This window comes from Mizuhopecten yessoensis, unplaced genomic scaffold, assembly GCF_002113885.1.
Source record: "Mizuhopecten yessoensis strain PY_sf001 unplaced genomic scaffold, ASM211388v2 scaffold716277, whole genome shotgun sequence".
In the NCBI taxonomy this organism is placed as follows: Eukaryota; Metazoa; Mollusca; class Bivalvia; order Pectinida; family Pectinidae; genus Mizuhopecten; species Mizuhopecten yessoensis.
The window spans coordinates 532,489-554,703 of record NW_018480036.1 but is presented as its reverse complement, the minus strand read 5'-3'; the positions used below and the strand labels follow the sequence as shown (position 1 = coordinate 554,703).

The following is a 22,215-nucleotide window of genomic DNA, read 5'->3' as shown; positions in this document are numbered from 1 at the left end:
TTTTGTTGACCTTTGTCCATGGAAGGTCCCTGCAAAATTTCATTGAAATTGGTTCAGGGGTTTTGGAGAAGAAGTCGAAAATGTAAATTGTTTACGGACGCACGACGGACGACGGACGACGACGGACAAAAGGCGATCGCAATAGGTCACTTGAGACTTTGTCTCAGGTGACCTAAAAATCTCGTGCTTTTGTAAATGTACAAGTGCCGGACTATTATGTTATTTTCTCTTTCTTTGTTCTCTTCTTTTACAAGAACATCTACCAAGAGGATTATCCAAAAGAAGCGTAAAATAATGTTTGAGCAATTTTCCTATGCTAAAGTATCCGATCCTTACCAAATTGGAGCCAGTGCATGTAGGGGTATAATGTCTACAATTTTTATCACGTTTCCTTCATCAATTGTTTTATATAGCGGTACAAAATTTACATGAATATTCATACAAAATTAAAGAAGGTGGCCTAACTTTTTTCGGGTCAGCATGATTTACGTCTTACGTTTATCTTTCAAGATATAAGGGGATATAGTCTGCTGGTGGATTTCTCAGTCCCCGATGTTTACAGTAACTTCGATGACCACAGTTATCTCTTTTGAATGATGGCACAGTTCATAATATACACACTTTGCTCATTATTAATTTAAAATTAACAGTACTCATCTATGTTTTGAAATTCATATGGGTTTGCATGATAACCCTCCCCTTCAGTTTCAACAATCGGTTAGAGCATTTCGCTACCCTTTTGCCCTTAGTGCCACTGATGAGTCTTGGATAGGCGAACATGCAGTATGGTGCAGTGTAATTAATGTTTGGCATACAGTATTTATTACCAAGCTTTATAGGTACAGTCGCATGCGTGCGTATTACATTCGTATTTAAACAAAGTAGAACTAGGGACTGAGGGGATAATGTATAACATGTTTGTGATGATCCCTTCGGTAATCCATGGGCAACAGCCAACAAACATACAACAAGCGTAAAAAATACAAACATAAAATGCGAAGTGAAAGATAATTGTTTAGCGGCCATTTGCTTTTCCGATCCACCTAAAATTGGACAACAAAAGAAAAGAAAAGGTAAATGTTTGGTGTCATTATCACACAATATATCTATATATATATTTATTGCGCCAACAAAGTAATTACAACCAGACACAGAATTAAAACCTTATCAAGATGCTGGGGCAGCTTATATCGACAATGACATAATATGAAAACAACACAAAAACTTGCATTCTTAAATTATTCAAAACATTATTGACAAGGAACAACATGGAAAGTTTAAAAATGTATATTTTAACATATAATGTTGTGTTAATAAAGACAGATTAAATAGACTTTCACACATATAACTCTACAGAAACGTTCGGACAAGCCATGATTTACATCATCAAAGCAAATGAAACTTAAAAGATATTCACAAACTTGTTCATGTATAACAGATATACATCGTAATACAAAAAGAGAAAACATAAAAATAGAATTTAAGAAAAGAAATCGGCAATGGTGGCGTTGATGCATTAAAAACAGTTTTCAAAAATGTGATATATACACATGTGTTTGCGGGAAAATATTGACGAAAAAAATAACACATTTGCACATTTGGATTTCTATATGTAGCTGTTTTATGACTAGCAACAATGGACCAGCCTACACAACTTTATGTAGGCCTATGAACTAACCTGTGGTGTCTTATTTGATTAGAACATGATATTCAACAATGAGTATACACGTGTATCTAATGTTGAAAATAAATAAAATGTTGTACCACTTTGTCCAAACTTGAGTAAACACCCGATATCTGCGAAGGATTTCATGTTGTAACATTCTTGTGCTCTAAAAATAAGCGACATTTACTTACTTACTGGAAGGAAATAGTCCTTGTTCATGTAAAACAGTGGAATCTCGTTTCAAGGACAGATCATTCGAGTTTGCCGATTAAAAAACATTGATAGAAAAGGAAAATGAAATAGTAAACAATTATATACATAATTATTATCAAGGGTCAAAAGGACACAGTAGGATTTTAGTTTTTTCCCCAAACATATCATTGTAAAGTGACAAAAACAGTTTGATATTATGTGAAATACCACTGTCACTTATATAAAGATGAGACAAACGAAACTATAAAACACTCATACATTTAGTACAGTATAATGCATAATATTATATAGAAAGATTTAAAAGGTATGTAAATACTTTAATGACAAACGATATAAAAGTTTGTAAGGAATAATAATATAAAACATACGTTGTATTTTATCAGCCTCCTATAATTTGAGTACGGCCATGAAGTTCGAGTGTGAGTTTATACGGGACAAAATATAATATTAATGGACCGATCGAAATACTGATATTTCATAGAGTTAAAATGATATACATGTATGATAATCAAATGATAATTAACCAAAATGTCAAATGTTAAGTCAGAATATGTGCGAAACACCATACAGCTTAAAATCATGATTGCAAATGATCAAAATTAATAAATCGAACCCTGTAAAAATAAAAATAAATAAAAAGGTACACAATAAAAAGTTAGCAATGATATTAAAGAAGCCACCCCACTGACCAGCATACACCAATTGGAGACACAAAACAAAGGGAATCCTGAACTACAAACAAAGCGTAGGATTTAGTCGTATCGATATTAGACAGGACACATGTGTATACACAGTGTATTAAACAGTAAGATTACATGTAACATGATCAAACTACAATGTACTGTACATTAACCCAGATATGTAACATTCTTCTTTAATGAAAAAGAAGGATTCATCACATTTAACCTACAGAGACTTTACTAGAGCACCAACGTCTTTTCAACAGTATATATATATATACTGTAGCCGAGGGGACTATTGGTTTTATATAATAGCTATATTTTCAATTATAGTATATCAATTCTATCTTCTTGTAATATGATGTATATGTAGATGTAACTGTTCTGTTTCACTGTGTCTTGAAAAAGGAGCGGATCGCTTCGAAAATTTGACAACCTAAACTTGTCCACACTGTTGGAATTACTTCTTTGCTCCATATATATATATATATATATATATATAGTAGATAATAAATAAATAAGACCTTGCGAAGGAAAATATAGAATAAAAACAAATTTTTCAGATCGTCCGCTAGGCCTTTCTGCCTTCTAGGGCTTCTTCAGGCGGAATATAAGGTATATATATATATATATATATGTTATTCGTATTCTTATCAATGTAACTGTTGGTAGCCCTGTCAGTGTTTAGTCTCCCTGATAAAGTATACGGTGTATTTCTCTGGCATGTCAGCTATAAAATGTTCAACTTTGAACTTTGTTCTACATCCCCTTTCGATGATTCTACATTAGGCGTGTCCGACATTTGAACATGTATCACAGAAAGCGCGCATCTTTGACCGCATTTGCCTCCTTGAAATTAAGGATCCCAAAACCACTGCCAAAAACTTAACTATGAATTAGAAACTGTTTTTTCCTGGCTCGACTATAGCTTTGATAAGTTATTTCTAAAAAGGAAACCATACTTGCAGATTTGTTATGAAAAAGGAATAGGTCTACAAATAATCTAAATAAAATGAATCTTCAAAAGTGTTCACAGTGAAACAAGAGTACCGCGGGGCGGAACAATATACGCTCGTTGAATGCCATATACTTTCTTACATTGAAATAAGATCTGCATCATTCAAAGAGTGGTTAGCTGATAAGCTATAAAAATGCAGGAGAAAATCTCCGGACAAAAAATCAAATACTGAAATGAACAAAGGGCAATAACTTTTGCAAAAATCGTTGAATCAAAATTCTTTTAAGAGGGGCACAACTTCATATCATGATGATGATGTATACCACGTTTCAAAGAGATCCTTTGAAAAATGTAGGAGATTGCCTGACAAAAATCAAATACTAAAATAAACAAAGGGCAATAACATTTGCAAAAATTGTCGAATCGAAATTCTTTTCAAGGAAACACAACAACATATCATGATTATTTAGCCTACCAAGTTTCAAAGAAGTCCGTCAAAAAATGCAGGAGGAGATCTCCGGTAAAAAAACCACTAATACTGAAATGAACAAAGGGCAATCACTTTTGAAACCTGGACTTCTGTCCCAGTCAATCTTAATATCATCGCCAAGTCGCTCTACAGTTATATCCAAAATACAATAAATGAGTGGTACTAAGGACAAACCATCATTCTTTAGTGCTTCGCCTGCATGGGGCAAGGATCTTAAAGGGCAATGGGAGGAACAAAAAGCACAATAAATGGGAAATATAAGGTATCTGGTATATCTATGGGAAATATAAGATATCTGGTATATCTATTGGAAATATAAGGTATCTGGTCTATCTATGGGAATATAACGTATCTGGTATATCTATGGGAAATATAACGTATCTGGTATATCTATGGGAAATATAACGTATCTGGTATATCTATGGGAAATATAACGTATCTGGTATATCTATGGGAAATATAACGTATCTGGTATATCTATGGGAAATATAACGTATCTGGTATATCTATGGGAAATATAACGTATCTGGTATATCTATGGGAAATATAACGTATCTGGTATATCTATGGGAAATATAACGTATCTGGTATATCTATGGGAAAGATAAGGTATCGGGTATATTTATGGGAAATATAAGGTATCTGGTATATCTATGGGAAATATAAGGTATTTGGTATATCTATGGGACATATAAGGTATCTGGTATATTTATGGGAAATATAAGGTATCTGGTATATCTATGGGAAATATAAGGTATCTGGTATATATATATGGGAAATATAAGGTATCTGGTATATCTATGGGAAATATAAGGTATCTGGTATATCTTTGGGAAATATAAGGTATTTGGTATATCTATGGGAAATATAAGGTATCTGGTATATCTATAGGAAATATAAGGTATCTGGTATATATATAACACTGTAAACATGCGGTGATAAACATACACGACAGTAGTACAAGGAGCACTGAAACACAAACTGATATTGATGTGAAACTATCAGTTAAACTATGAAGCAAAGAAATGAGTCGCGTTTGTCAATCACGTACTTTTAGGTATAAAATATGTATGACATATTAACATGTAATGGTTTATATATGTTCAGTTCATATAGCAGGTAAGGATATTTTTTGACTTCCCTTTGGGCGTATAATTGTATTTTTAAAGCAGTATATATCTTCGGACGGAAAATGTTCGGGACGTCAGAAAGAAACACACAAGAAAGGGAAATCTTTCATAGTGCCATCAGCAACATATCAATCAAGAAAATCATGACCTAGGCTGAGAGGAAGTTAAATCCTGGACAAAGAAAGCAGCAATCGAATCAACGAAGAGAAACAAGTGCCCCCTACTTAAGGCTTACCGACGCAGGTAAGTTGTGCAACCTTGTCCAATGTTACATATGGACGGGGGAGTTACTCCCAGCACACTTAGTCGCTGGTGACCTAGCATGAAGAAAGATAGGAGAAAATAGCCTACGAATAATTTGCATGTTTACTCTTGCAGTGTGTGATGAATCCAATCACTGATCTACCAATTGTTTACATGATAATACAAATATCAATAACACTACATGCTAGTATATATAATATGAAACATGCAGCATGTACAATTCAGCACCTTGGATAAATATATAACGAAATACAAAATCTTATATATTAATCTAACAACATTTATGTTTACATTACAAGTGTAAATATTATTCAACTAAATAGAAACTATTGTAGAAACAAAAAGGTAAAAAACACTGTAATTACATGAAAAAAATATTTTCTTCAGAGAAGTAAAATTTATGGTAATGTGAGTAATGGTTCTTATATCTTGCAAAGTCAGTCGAAAATTTTATCATATATTTATCGTCATTTGTATTAAATAACATACGTTACATCAACTTATCCATAATTAGCAAATTAGTTCTAAGAACATGCTGACTACAAAAAAGATATGAGTGCACAATATCTATTTGGTTTTAGGATTCTTGAATGATTATTATTTCCCTTTATTTTAAAATACCTGCACATCTAAAAAAAATATACGAATTTTAAGAAAATTACCTTTGTCTCGATAAATGAAAAACAGCAAAAGTATTTATATAGTCCATAATTTTCTGTACACAAATAATTGAAACGTGCTTTATTTAACATGTCAGCAATCTTTTTGAGATTTATAGAATTATTAATCAATTTAACAGAATCCTGTCCAGAAATTATTAGGGAAATTTATGTATATAGGTAAAACATGGTGTGTTATAAATTTGTCTTGAGAAAAGAAAAGAGGAAACGTATATCTTTAATCAGGTTTAGATCATTAATGTGCATTTTCCCACGCTTTGTAAAATATGGGCAAATGTATCACATGATTTCATGTTTTAAAAAAAGTGTCTTAATTAGGTGTCTTTTCCTCTATTTGATCAAAGTAACGATTTAGGCATGAACATGTTCCTTAGTAAAACATATATGCAACTATGGTCAAATTCTACGAAATTTCACAGGCTGTCACAGACTTCCATAGATTGTTCTGGTAAAAGGCATCTTTTGACTCCATTAGCGAATTATTTTCTTTTGTGTTTCGGGTGAAATTATTTGAAAATCCTCAGAGATGTAAATGACAAACTTGCTGTTCTTATATACCTTATATAAGTCACACATCGAGACTATTCATCACTTTCATGTTACAAATAAAAATGCATGAGTACGACAACTTAATACTGTATAGCAGAAAATTTCCACGGAGATGATATTTTCGCGATATCGCGGGTCAAGCACGTGATCGCGAAAAATCAGATGCACAGAATTATACGAGAATCGTAAAATCAAGCTGCGATAATAAACTTCATAACCGTAGTGTTATCATGAAATAACACGCATGTGGTTGTGATGATTCATCAACAAATAGAGTAATGATGTTTGAAATATGTTATATAACAATCTAATAGGTTTGGTTATCATTTGTTTAACAAGTACACTTACTATTACTGCTCAATATGCTGTCATGAAGCCTATTCATTTGACTAGTTGTCATTTGACACAAATTTCCAGACTCTGTGGTAAAACACCGCGAAAATTAAGTTTCTTCCTATTTCGAGATCGTGAAATTATAATCAGTGTAAATTTAATTTTGTAATTTTGGATCAAAATCGAGAAAATGTAAGTCTGCATAGATAAACTACTTATACGGTAAACTCAAACCATCCCAAAAAACAAAAATCATCGAAACAAAAAATGCTTTGTCCAATTCATTTAGACCTTGTAAGCAAAGAACAGCTGCATTAGGTAAAAGGGCTCCTTAAACAAGGACCTAAAAACATTACAAACAAAAAAGGAACCTTATTAGCGTTCAAGTAAACGAACATCGTTATAACATTCAAAGTAAACAAAAACGTATTAACATTGAAATAAAAAAGGCTATATAAGCAAGAATGGCACCGTTTATAACTTTTCAAATTTAACTGTGACTTTTGCATATTTACATATTTGTCAATATAATATAATATAATTAAATTTAGTACGGTATAGTGTCAAAGGACTTATTGCTACCTTGCAACATCATACAAAAACAATACATCTGGAATACAGTTTGAGCTCATTCAAATGCTTTCATTTTTTGCAAGCTGTACTGTTGTTGGTTGTTCATTGGACGATAGGGACTAGAACATATGAACATTGACATAATTCTACTGACTAATAAACGACTGGGACTAGAACATATGAACAGTAACATAATTCTACTGACTAACAAGAGGCCCAGAGGGCCTGTATCGCTCACCTGGAAATGTTAGCAAAATTGAAGTTAGAATAGCAAGATGTTACTGGAGGTGTACATGTATTACATGGTTAGTCAGGGGTTATATTTATATGCAATTGGACAAAATCTTGTCATTTCTAAAGTTAAAGAAGGATTTCGAAGAATTTACTATGTTTCCCCTATTGGGCCCAACCCCTCTGTCCCCAGAGGGGTCAAACCCATCGTTGATACAAAATTAGGTCAAGGATTTCTAAGACCAAATATGGACATAATTTGGTCATTCCTACAGAAGAAGGATTTAAAAGCATCATTTTTCTTTTTGGCCCTGCCTCTCTGGCGAAAGGGGGGTAAGACCCACCGTTTATACAAAATCGGTTCCCCTTCAGTTAAGGTTGCTTGTTCCCAAATTTAATCAAAATCCTGTCATTCCTACAGAAGAAAAAGGATTTTGAGGAATTTGCTATGTTTTACCTATTGGGCCCCGCCCCTCAGGCCCCAGGGGGTCCAAACCCACCATTTATACAAAATTGATTTCCCTTCCAAATATGATGATACTGTTCAAATTTGGTCAAAATACCTTCATCTCAACGGAAGGAGAAGGACATTAAAGCTAGTCCCCTTGCCCAAGGATGCTCCAGACCAAATTTAGTCAAAATCTACTTGGCCGTTCAGGACTAGTAACGTTTTAGAGGAAATGTTGATGGACAGACGGACGGACGGACGACTGACGCTTCGGTATGTCATAAGCTCACCAAAGTCCTTCGGACCAGGTTAGCTAATAAACGACTGGGACTAGCACATATGAACAGTAACATAATTCTACTGACTAATAAATATACCATGAACAAACTCCTTCTGCATTGATAGATGTTTGGCATTCACACATTTTACATAAAAAAATAACACAATGAAATCTAAGCATTACACGGTATCTTGTTTTTTGGAAATAAATCCTCTATAAAGTTAAATTTAGAAAAAATCATCATCGATATAGGGGATGTTCATAACAGGCTCTACCTCTAAAGTCATAGCAGCAGACTCCATTGACGCCAAAGCATGGATACCTGGGCAGTTATCTACCATTGGCTTATCTGGGCTGTTAAAAAATGGATTCCTGTTAGTATCACACACAGGCCTCCCTTTGTTGTTACAACATAAACCTTTCTGAGAGTAGCATGCAGGATTCTGTAGGTCAATGTGTGCCAGATTCCTTACTTTGTTACATGCAGTCGTGCTTGGGGTGCTGAAATGCGATATCTTTATTTTACCACAAGAGCTGCCATGGTAACGACATTCAACTCCAATACTAAACCCCTGACCTGCTTTTACCAGGTTATTATTATCAAACCCTGGGCAAATTGTGGCTCCGGTACTAACATCTGGTGTACTATCTATTTGGGAACTTGAACCAAAGCTTCGAATGGCTTCATTTTTGTTGATTCTTCCCACACCTGCAGTATTCTCTTCGTCTTCGCTGTTGTGGTTTTGAACGACATGAATATAGTTTGCGTTTGACAGTAACACTTTCTCTTTATACATCTCGCGCATACCTTTGACAACATCCCCTTCACAGTCAACCTCTCTTGTAGCACTATCGTGAATATTTTTACAGCATTGAATTGTTGACCCACTGGTGTGCGCTTCAATTTGAGACAGCCAGGGAATGGTGGAGACGTCAGAACTCACACCGTCACTTGACAGAATAGATCTTGTGGATGGCTGATCGTGAGATACACTGTGATGTGAGAAACTCATATTTGTTAGATCTTGGAAAGGCACTTTTCTTCGACTTGGACTGACATGCTGTTTTACAAAATGTGTCATGTAGTCTGTAGAATCTCCGTCTTCCGACATACCACACTCTGCTGTCAAATGCATATAAGCTTTAGCCAGCGCCCTTAATGCTAAAGATAGAAAAAAAAATGATTTAATGTCACAATATCTGTTGTTATGTATCCTTGGGATTCAATAATGCCTTCGTATTATTTGAACAAATGTTTATTGACATAATGTATACAGATGTGATGAAACTATGTCTTCCGTCTTATTTGCTCTGCTGCTCATTAGCATTTGTTAATTTTGTCATTACCTCAATTTTCTCTTTGAGAACATGCCATTACTTGGATTGATCAGGATTTACATGACGTTACCACGATAATGCAGAAGAAAACCTTTCTGGAACAGCTAATCTTACTCACTTGACACGTTTTTAAGGGTCTCTAAATCGCTTTAGTCCGTACTTTGATTTTGAATTAGTTTTTGTTAATACTTTTGTATTCTCTTTTTCCCCCCATATGATTAACGGTTAATAAGCCTTCTATTATGTTGATATGGTTTCTGTAATATATTGATATGTTGATGCATATATTCTTTTACATATGATGTCATCCTGCCTTCGTTCTAAATAATAAGGTGGTGTGTTCACCTGCGCATGTTCAAATTTGTAACAAGCTTACAAAATACTGGTTTTCCAAGTAATCTTTTATAAAACTACCTATACCATGTTAATAAGGTTATGCCAGTTTAACATGATAAAGATTTTTCAACATTATATATGACACATATTCACGAATTTTACTACAGTTTATTTATATAATTACCTGTGTTAATTTCATTCTCTATTTCCTCTTTTACTGCACACAGATTTTCATGCATTAAATTCAGATCTGAAAACAATAATATAAAAAAAGTATATTGATAAATTAGAAGTCCATATGTTTGAGTTGTATTCACATCTGTACTACATGTACGTGTTCTAGTTACTATGGTTACACAATGAAACTGGCATATCTTCAAAGCCAAAACAAATAATTCTTTAGCAGGTATAGACAGCTTATCTTCGTTTTTACAGAGACTGCTACTTTCTCTCCTATATGATATCTAAAGTGTTTTGAGAAAAAAAAAGATTACACTGGGTCACTCCACAATTCTTAAGAGTGGGAGGCAGCGATACAAATTTGTATTTATCCAAACACCAGAGTCAAGCGTATTTTTATAACAGCGCATCTTCACCACTCATAGATATTAATCATACATCTGTATTTTATCTTCACCTAAGTCATATTCCTTGGTAAGAAAGGACAAAATCCTCAAACAGAACTTACAGTATATAAAATAAACCTCGTGTTCTTCAATCATAATACATTTATAAACAGATACACTTCTTCGAAGAACCATGCATCCAGTTTATTTTTGTAATGATGTGGTATTTAGTTTTGATTGCATATCACACAGTAGAAGCCATTTTTGTCATGTACATGACTGCTACTATTGTTGGAGATTCTTACTTGGAAAAACATGGTTAGGCTTTAAACTCATTCACCCCTGAAATTACATTATGAACTTTTCCGACCTTTGAATTGGAAGAGTTCAAATGTGTCTTCAGGTGTAAATGAGTAAAACTAGAGCTGTTTAACTCTACTAAGAGGAATTTACGAGATTACAAATCTGCCTCTTATGTAAAAACATGAATATTCATTAACCTGACAATATAATATTCATCTAATGTTAAGTTTTACTTACCAGCGACGAAGGACACCAAGTCGTAGAGCTCTGTGTGGTGAGGGGAAGCATTGACTAGGGACAACTGTACATGTCTCTGTAGCTGCTTCAGGTAACTGTTCATATAGGAAACAAAACAACATTACTCAATTAAACAAAGTGAAAGTATCAAAACTATACACAGTGAAAACAATGAAGGTATAGATAGTGAAAACTACGAAACTAAACATAGTGAAAAAAACGAAATTTTGAAAACAACGAAACTATAAATAGGGAAAACAACGAAACTATAACTAGGGAAAACAACGAATTTGTGAAAACAACGAAACTATACAAAGTGAAAACAACGAAACTGTAAAACCAACAAACCTATACAAAGTGAAAATAACGAAACTGTAAAACCAACGAAACTATACATTAAGTGAAAACAACAAACCTAACGTAGTAAAGACCACAAAAATATTCGTAGTAAAAAACGGCAAAACGATACGTGGTGTAAAAAACAAAACTAAACACAGTGAAAACAACAAAACGAAACAAAGTGAAAACAACAAAACGAAACAAAGTGAAAACAACAAAACGAAACACAGTCAAAACAACAACACTTTACAAAGTGAAAACAACAAAACGAAACATAGTGAAAACAACAAAACTATACAGTGAAAACAACAAAACAAAACAGTGAAATCAACAAAACTATACAGTGAAAACAACAAAACTAAACACAGTGAAAATAACATAATGATACATATTGAAAACAGCAAAATTTGTCATACTGAAAACAAAAATCTATTTTCTATATAGAGAAAACATCAAAGATTAAGCACGAAATGTGTGTTGCCCATATCATGTGCTTCAAAATGTTGATTAAATTTCCAACAAAGGGGAATAAACTAGAACTGACAGCTACAAGTTAGTGAATACCTCTACCCTACCTCTGGCACCATGCTCCCACAAAGGGGAATAAACTAATACGGACAGCTACAGGTTAGTGAACACCTCTACCCTACCGCAACATCACACTCTCACACACGGGATTAAACTATTACTACGGGATTAAACTATTACTGACAGGTACAGATTAGTGAACACCTCTACCCTACCCCCAACATCACGCTCCCACGAAGGGGAGTTAACTAGAACTGACAACTACAGGTAAGTGAATAACTCTACCCAACCCCCAACATCACGCTCCCACAAAGGGGAATAAGCTAGAACTGACAGCTACAGGTAAGTGAATACCTCTAGCCAACCCCCAACATCACGCTCCCACGAAGGGGAATAAGCTAGAAATGACAGCTACAGGTTAGTGAATATTTCTACCCACAACCCCTGCCACCCCCTCCCACAAAGGGGAATCAACTAATACTGACAGCTACAGGAAAGTGAATACCTCTTCCCAACCCCCAACACCACGGTCCCGCAAAGGGGAATAAACTTGAACTGACAGTTACAGGTGAGTGAATACCTGTGCCATATCCCCGGGCACCACACAGTCACTAAGGGGACCAAGATAACGCAAAGCGTGACATTTTCCCCCTGCACCCTGCTGTTTAACAGAAAGACACACAATCATATATATATATATATATGTTAATATTACAATAACAGGTAATAACTCCATTCCACCACTGTTACTGATATTTTGATGTAGATCATCTTTTACAAAACACTGATGACTTCCCCATCAAAAAAGGCTTCATAAGAGCACTAGCTTCATAAGTGTACAACACTTCCTGTATACATCTTGAATGCAAACGGCTCAAATACAGTGCTAGGTTGATAATTGTACAAGTTAAAATTTCAATTTGTTATTTTTAATAGTTTTGAGATCATGCTTCAGATACCTCAAAGTTTCTATTTTTGCCTTTTTCCATGGCAACAGAAAAAAAAATCCAAAATGAGAACTCCTCCAGTAGCAAAATGCACCAAGAGAGTGCTAGCTTGTACAGAGTGTACAAAGTTTCAGGCAGTTCTTGAATAATTTTGTTGCCAGTCTCTGGAAACCGTGAAATTTGTAATTTTGCCTACTTCGAGTGATAGAATGATAAGTGGACAAAGTTTCTGGTCCATGAAGTTATCTTGACATTTTATTCCGGAAACAGCAACATTTCTAGTTTTGCCTATCTGTTTCCATGGTAACCAAAATTAAAAAAAAGGCACTACCAGAATGCTAGCTTGATAGATATACAAAGTTTCAGGTAGTAATCTTGAACGGTTTTGGAGTCATGATCCATACAAATGAAATTTGTAATTTGACCTATCTGTTTCCAGGGTAACAGAAAAAGCATTTAAAAGAGAAACTTCTCCATAGCAAAAGGCAATACTAGAGTAATAGCTTGACAACTGTACAAAATTTTGAGTAATTATCTTGAACGGTTTCAGAGCTCTGGTCCGAAAAAAAACCCATGCATGGACGCACAGACGGATGGACGGACAGAGTCCAATTTAATATCCCCCGCAAACGCTTTTCGCAGGGGCTAATAAACTAATACTGACATCTACAGTTTAGTGAATACCTGTACCATCTACAGGTGAATGGATACCAATACCATACCCCAAGCACCACCCTCCCACAAAGGGGGATAAACCGATACTGACAGTTAAAGGTTAGTGAATACCTCTACCCTACCACCGGTACCCCCCTCCCACAAAAGGGAATAAACTAGAACTGACAGCTACAGATTAGTGAATACCTGTACCATCTACAGGGGAATGGATACCAATACCATACCCCAAGCCCCACCCTCCCACAAAGGGGGATAAACGAGAACTATCAGTTAAAGGTTAGTGAATACCTCTACCCTACCACCGGTACCCCCCTCCCACAAAAGGGAATAAACTAGAACTGACAGCTACAGATTAGTGAATACCTGTACCATCTACAGGTGAATGGATACCAATACCATACCCCAAGCACCACCCTCCCACAAAGGGGGATAAACTAGAACTATCAGTTAAAGGTTAGTGAATACCTCTACTCTTACCCCTGCACCCCCCTCCCACAAAAGGGAATAAGCTAATACTGACAGTTACAAGTTAGTGAATACCTCTACTCTTACCCCCGCACCCCTCTCCCACAAAGGGGAATAAGCTAATACTGACAGTTACAAGTTAGTGAGTACCTCTATACTCTTACCCCCGCACCCCCTTCCCACAAAGGGGAATAAGCTAATTCTGACAGCTACAGGTTAGTGAAAACCTCTACTCTTACCCCCGCACCCCCCTCCCACAAAGGGGAATAAGCTTATACTGTCAGCTACAAGTTAGTGAATACCTCTACCCTTACCCCCACCACGCTCCCACAAAGGGGAATAAACTATTACTGACAGCTACAGGTTAGTGAATACCTCTACCCTACCCTAGGCACCACGCTCCCACGAAGGGGAATAAGCTAATACTGACAGCTACAGGTAAGTGAATACCTCTACCCTTACCCCTGCACCCCCCTCCCACTAAGGGGAATAAGCTAATACTGACAGCTACAGGTAAGTGAATACCTCTACCCTTACCCCTGCACCCCCCTCCCACAAAGGGGAATAATCTAATACTGACAGCTACAGGTTAGTGAATACCTCTACCCTTACCCCCGCACCCCCCTCCCACAAAGGGGAATAAGCTTATACTGTCAGCTACAAGTTAGTGAATACCTCTACCCTTACCCCCACCACGCTCCCACAAAGGGGAATAAACTATTACTGACAGCTACAGGTTAGTGAATACCTCTACCCTATCCCCGGCACCACGCTCTACAAAGGGGAATAACTTCTATAAAAATAGATTAACTAAAATAAACTGGCAATCACTCAACTAACTTAGGTACCAGTCATTTGTTCATTTTTCATATAATAATCAAGCAAAAATGTTTCAAGAACACTGAATAGGTGTACCAAGTTTCATTAATATCAACACAGAAAGAAAAAGTAGTACCTAAGACAAAACATGGAATTCATAGAAGGGGAAAAAACATGGAATTCATAGAAGGGGAATAACTCCTGTAAAAATAATCAAAATGGTAAAATAAATGCGATGTGCACAACTGCCTAGAGTACTAACAATGTGGACAAAGGATCATAAATATCAGGGTAGGTAAATTGCAATACTCTGGACAAATATCTATAAGAGGATATCAGAAAATGGACACAAGCACATAACTACCTTAGGTGTTGATCCTGTGCACAAAGTTCACAAGAATTCCACGGGATTGGATGTGTCGCCTGCTAAGCGCTTTTAGTAAGAAAAGTATTTTGGCTTAAAAGTTATCACGTAAACAGATATGCCAAAATGCAGAAAGTTGAAACTCCACAGAAAAAAAACTTAATATATGTTGAACATTAATGCTTACCGTACAAAATTTGAAAGGATTTGATTAAAAAATAAAAAAAGTTCTAGCATTTACTACACAATGCCCATATTTGGCAATAAAAGAGACATAACTCTACCAACAAGAGATCCCAGAGGGATCTTGGCGCCCACCTTTGTACCATCTTCATTAGTTCTTTGTCAGTTCGATCTTTTCTCTTCTTTCCTCTAATCTGTTTGATCGAATCATGTTAACAGTAAATGCACCTTGAGGTAACTTTTGATCTAAACTTAATACTAATGTGTATGAAAGCCAACCTTCAAAGTGAGTTTGTCATTTCACATACTAACTAGTACAGTACTTAATGTGAAAGAAATAGAATCGATCATTGCAATATGAGAAAGATCTGTTTAGTTCTTCTTTTAATCCATTTTGTTTTTATGATCAGTCTCAAAATATAACATGCACAACGAGAGATCAAAGGGAACCTACATATAAAATTTGAGAAAGATCCCTCTGGTACTTCTTGAGAAATACCGATAACAAGAATTGTGTAAGGACGGACCACGGACCACGGACCACGGAAGCAGGGGGATTTGAATAGCCCACCATCAGATGATGGTGGGCTAAAAATGCACGTAAACTTCTGAAATGCTAACTTTTTAGTGCTATATTGGTCATTTTATGCAGTTTGTGTACAATGTACCAGGTTTGAGTTCAATCAACTCAAGGGAACTCAAGTTATTGCACGGAAACCTTGTTTCAGACGATGCAACCGACCACGCCGCCACCGCCAAAGTGATACCTATATGTCGCCTTGTCGTTGCAGGCAACACAATAAAAATTGGTTGATGAGATTAGCAGTGGTGATCTAAGCAGACTTCCATCCACGGACCAACACCCTTGCATGTAGGGGGTGAAATAATTAACTAATCTGACAGATTTGATGTGACACTGATATTTAAGCTACCTGAGTACATCAATATCCATGCTGTATCCAGATTACATGTCTATGTAAGGGAGACTTTTGCTCTACCACTGACAGTTTCATACTATTAAACTTTTAAAATAGGCACAGATTAAAAATTATCATTACCCCCCCATAAGCACATGTCACTTCTACAACATTTACAGGGTGTACATTTCATGTCATGTTATATAAACATATTACAGAACGAAATAAAAAAACAAAACAATTGATATACAAATGTAATTTTGTCAAGAAATGTTGGTCCCGATACTTTTTATGCACATTGAAGTGTCCACATTAATGAGATTCGACTATACAACACAGTATCTTGTAGAAGATAGATTTGACAAGAATCTATATACACAATGTATACTTACCTATTTTCTCCACTGTATATCAATTGTAAGAGGTGGAAAGTTGATTTGATCAGAAGCTATGTACTTACCTGTGTTCTTGACTGTCATCTAAGTGTACATTCTGTAGGTGTGTTGTCACCTGGTGCAGTCTCTTCCTCCATCCTACAGCTTTCTCCAGGGAGGGAGACCTGATCCCACTGTCACTCAGGCTGAAAAAAAATCAAACTTTAAAATAACACATTTTTCATAGACAAGTCTTAAACATTAATTGATGAAAACAGATTTCACATATAAATGTCTGATACTAAACTCCTCACCATTCTTGATCTTTACTTTTGTACATTTCCATTTTTATGATGGAAACATCTCCTTTTAGTTCTGCTAGACGTCTGGACTTCATGTGGTACTCTGACCTCAATTTCTGAGCTCCGCTCTGTAAATATGTAGAAAATATGTACTGAGTCAATAGTAGTGATCATTAAATAGAAGTTAAATAGTTAAAAAAAAACACACTCTTTATCAATTTCTCAAAACAAATATAAGATCAGACTTCCTTAAAACAGTTTTTGTCACAATTGTACTTTCATTAACATAAGGTTTTGATAGAATTGGATACCATTTTTAACAGCTAGCTAACAAAATATGGAAAACATATGTGAAAAGCTGCATAAATCTTGCTAAAATTTAAGTACAATGTACTGTCCGAATTAAATTCCATTTTTGAAATTCAATGAATGCAGTAACACAAATTGCATCAAATAGAATTGTAGCCAAGGTATTTTGCGAGCTATTTTGGGAAAAGGCCCCTGAGCAGGAATTGGGAAAATATCATCAGCATTTGGAAAAAAATTGGGAAATTTCATCAATGTCCCCACATGTACAGGTCTGGGAAAATATCATGTTTTGAAAAAATTAAACCTTTTTCTTCTACCTGTTTAAACACATCAATTTTAAGGGCTTTTGTTTATTCAAGTTCTATTTTTTGTTATCAAAGTATTTTGAATGTTCCTTCATGGACGGTAATACTCTGAACCTTGCACATATAATGACTGGAAACTTGTATATACTACATTCCTTTGAATCTAATTGGAAAGACTGAAATTGGTAAAAAATGGTTATTTTTCAAACGGGAATGGGTCCCTGTACCCAGGGTTTTCCCTAGGACCCTCAAATTTCTAACCTTTTAGAGTCCAAGGACTCAAAACACACATAATGAAGTGCAAAATTTTAACAATTTTGGGAGTCCTTTGTTAGATTAAGGAGAAAAAATGCAGGTTTTGTACAGTCAGGGAAGCCCCTGCTGTACCGAACCCTATAAAAACATGGCAAAAACCCTGGTAGCGATTGTGGACTTGGTCAATCACCACAGATCATGTAGTTTTAACTCATTACAGTGTCCGTCAAGAGTTCGAAAGTCTGAACAATGGTCTGGCCAGACGTTGGCATATAGAGTCGTATACGTGTCATCATATTCAACGACTTCATTTGTTCATTGAACAGGTCAAATAATTAAAATATGATTAAAGACGTATACGTAATGGATACAATGTAGCGACTAACCTAGAATGATCAGCTGTATGTTCTTAGATTTCAGTTTTAACAAAAATAATGAAAAGTCACATAAAACTATGGTGATGTTGATTAGAAGAATATTTTTCTTTTTCATTAATGTCAGATGAAAGAAGAGGAAGTAAACTCTGGTAATTGTGAGTGACAAAGTAGCTCACAACATACTTGGGCTCGAATCATGTATGATCTGTTGTATTTTCCTCATCCTTTTCACAGGAGCCTGAAGTTATGTCAATAATGAATAATAAGTAAATAACAGTAATACAAAAAGAAATACCTATAATATGCTTAAAAATCTATTTGTTTAAGCATATTATAGGTATTTTTTGTATTGTTGTTATTATTCATTATTGACAGAGCTTCAGGCTCCTGTGTCCCATTACAATTTTATATGCTGTGACCGTCCAAAATTACATCCACGCCACGATGTGCTTAGAGAAAGGAGAGAATAGTGCGAACGATAATTAAAATTTAAAAGGATTGTTGGCGATTGACAACCAGTATCTCCTGTAAAAACGTGCACATTAATATTGGAATTTTAATAATAATCGATAGTGAATGTTACCTTTCGTTGAAATTCGTTCATTTTCATTAAATTATGGTAAGTGAAGTAACGGATTCGAGTTCCCCGCCTGATTATGACCGGATGTTTACTTTTGATACTAAATTTTGAGTAGGTTTATTTTGAATCCGGACGGGTTCAACTAAGAACAGAAGTTTTATTTATAATTGGATATTGCAACAAGCAACGACTAAAGAGCTGTTTGTGCCGACATAACAAGAAGATTTCCGTCTAATTTATAACATGTCATCTGAGAAAACATTAAGATAAACAAACATTATATTAAAACTAAAGATAAGTTGTAGCTAGTTTTACAAACAACAGGTATCCAAATTAAAAGGTATTTATTTTTACAAGCAACTTGTATCCATATGTATCTAGTTTTACAAACAACAGGTATCCATAGGTGTCTAATTTTACAAACACTAGTTATTTAGTTTACAAACGACAGGTATCTAGTTTTACAAACAACAGATAGTTTTATAAACAAACAGGTATACATAGGTATCTAGTTTTACAAACAACAGGTATCTAGTTTTACAAACAACATGTATCTAGTTTTACAAACAACAGGTCGTTTTACAAACAACAGGTATCTAGTTTTGTAAACAAAAGGTCGTTTTACAAACAACAGGTAACTAGTTTTACAAACAACAGGTCGTTTTACAAACAACATGTATCTAGTTTTACAAACAACAGGTCGCTTTACAAACAACAGGTAACTAGTTTTACAAACAACAGGTCGTTTTACAAACAACAGGTAACTAGTTTTACAAACAACAGGTCTTTTTACAAACAACAGGTATCTAGTTAAAACATTCTTTTGGATGTATGTTTATTTTTAAAACTGATTTTCATTTGTAAAGGACGTGTTTCCGGAACAATGCGAAGTATGTCCATCGTGCGGTTTAATCCAAATTTAGTGATGTGTGTAGTATCTTTTATAACTAGTTAGTCATCAGTGCACAGACTAAGAAAACTCAAAAGGCTTCAAGGGCCTGCTTTTGTCTTAATAGTCGTGTCATTGGTTGAATGTAGTGTTCATTAACTGGTCAAATAAAGTAATAAAAACGTGTTGTACATTTTGAGCCCGAATGTATTTGTAGCTAATGTTAAACATGTGATCTGAAGTACAAACATAATGGAATTTTTCGACGAATTTTTCGTTATGTTACTCGAATACTTTCTAAATTACATTATTTTCACCATTATTTTTACAAATAGTATTGTAAATTTCAGAGAAAAAACAAGCGTTAATAGATAAAATTGTGACCAAGAAGTCAGATTGCGACAAAATCAAAGTCGGGAAATTATATTATTTTATTGAGTCTGACTCGGGTAATGTTTTAGTTTAGATAGGCACATGGTGTTTATAATTTTATAGTCATCACCATTTGTATGCATCTACAATTCAAACCCTTCATGAAGCTTTACTTCCGTCTAAACACATTTCCTTTTCTTTGCAAGCTTAAACTAATTGCAATTAGGGACTGATACATATGGACATGTTTACCATTTTTACATATTATTTGGAAAGGGAGGTTTCACAAAAATACTGACGGTCAACAGTGTTGTTAACCTCACAAAGCCTAGATGCCTTGTTCAGTTTATTTTCCACTGGTATTATAGGAGGAACAAATGTCTGCTTACAATACAGATTCTCTGAATTACCGACCAGCTGGCTGGAATGCTACCCGAGTTTCCTCTGGCCCTGACACCAGATTTAGACGTCTCGAAATGTCTAAGTCTGGTGTCAGGGCCAGAGGAAACACGGGCTAGCTGGAAGGTTTTAGGGTTCGAATGAACATATACCACCTCAGGTTATATAGGAATAATGCTACAATATCCACACATGTCAGTCGTCCTCTTCCCTGAACGACATACACCGTGAGTATGTTTTGACAATTAAGAATAATTTTCATCAAACTGTAACCAAGCATTGTGCTTCCTTTGTGACCTATGACCTATGACCTTTGTGACCTATGACGAGAATGAGTCTATGTGCCAATGAGATCAACAGCATGCTGATAGTGTGCCCAGAACTCACTCACCATCCTCTGTTTGATGCTCAGCGCAAAGTCACGACTCATTCCAGATTCATTTCAGAAAATGTCAAGGTCGTCAGATGCACACTTGACAAGGGCGTTGTCATTTTCCGAAAGCGAGGGTATATGTTGTGCTATCTGCGCGTTACACTGGTCACATATAGGACATAAATGAATCTCTTGAACGCAAACAGGCAAGCGGGCAGTGCAAATGCGTTCCAATTCTTTTCAATTACAGGTATGAGCAGATTGGAGGAAAGCCATTGTCATCCACATTACTTACGGTGTCCGTGGTAAGATTCTACAACCCAACGAGTTTCTGTTCATTATCGATTTGTATTTTCCGAGGATGCATGTACCTGGGCAGAAAGCTGACAATTTAAAATCGCACTCTAACTCAGAAATGACATCGATGACGTCCCTAACCCTGCGGTCGACAGTGACATCGATGACGTCCCTAACCCTGCGGTCGACAGTGACATATTCCTGAAGATTCAGTCGAAGATGCCAACACGAGTCCACCTGGTAAAAGAGCTATATGACTTTCGCTTTGTTACATCTGTCCTCCATATGATGTTCTTTGAAATTCATGGTGACTACTTCAGATAATGTAAATATAAGTAACTTCCTAAGATGTTGTTTATCATGTCGCCAAATCATGTTTTGGTAAATAATGCTTTGGTAAACACAGCTTTTTGTAACATGACATCAGTGTATGACAGATGAGCTGTTCTAGGGTTTGGGTGGCTCAATAGCTGTGTCAAAACATCAATGATGTTGTGAAAATTCACCTGGAAGGGTAGTCTTTGATAAGGTTTTTTAATACATAAAACTGATTCCAGGACAGATCTGTTTTTAATTTTGCCCACAAATACAAAAACATGTCTTGTGAACGCATCGCTTCATGAAACAGATAACATGATTCAATGAATTCTTCAAGCGCCCTCCTCGTCCATGTATGGCAGTCAGAACACGAAAAGAAAGGTTTCCGAATCACAACTTTGGTGCGTCTCCATCTTGGGATGTCTCGTGTAGGGTCTCAAGTAGATAAGTGATAACCGAACAAGACATGTCACTAGTAAGCTTGTGTCATAGCAAAATCAAAGGCTCAGTGTGCACCACCTTGTGGATGAGACGAGAAGACTAGTTTGAGGCT

The 22,215-nt window shown here is 35.5% G+C and overlaps 1 protein-coding gene across 1 annotated transcript; it reads right to left on the bottom strand.

Annotated features, from left to right (window-relative positions):
* Positions 1–8,319: 8,319 nt before the first annotated feature.
* On the bottom strand, positions 8,320–19,090 carry LOC110442554. The gene is made up of 6 exons (XM_021486208.1): positions 19,018–19,090; positions 17,201–17,316; positions 16,973–17,092; positions 11,276–11,370; positions 10,354–10,419; positions 8,320–9,657 (listed from the first exon to the last, which is right to left on the bottom strand). Exons 1-6 carry the CDS (start codon positions 19,042–19,044, stop codon positions 8,723–8,725), a joined length of 1,359 nt encoding a protein of 452 aa, XP_021341883.1. The 5' UTR covers positions 19,045–19,090; the 3' UTR covers positions 8,320–8,722.
* Between the last annotated feature and the right edge of the window lie 3,125 nt (positions 19,091–22,215).

Bases quoted from the DNA above. Each gene is read 5' to 3' on its own strand.
- LOC110442554 (XM_021486208.1), bottom strand. From the start codon at position 19,044: ATGAAAATGAACGAATTTCAACGAAAG. The intron at 17,317-19,017 runs GTAACATTCACT...ACATATTTACAG, and splicing joins TGAACGAATTTCAACGAAAG to AGCGGAGCTCAGAAATTGAG. The intron at 9,658-10,353 runs GTAATTATATAA...TTCTATCTTTAG, and splicing joins AGAGAATGAAATTAACACAG to CATTAAGGGCGCTGGCTAAA.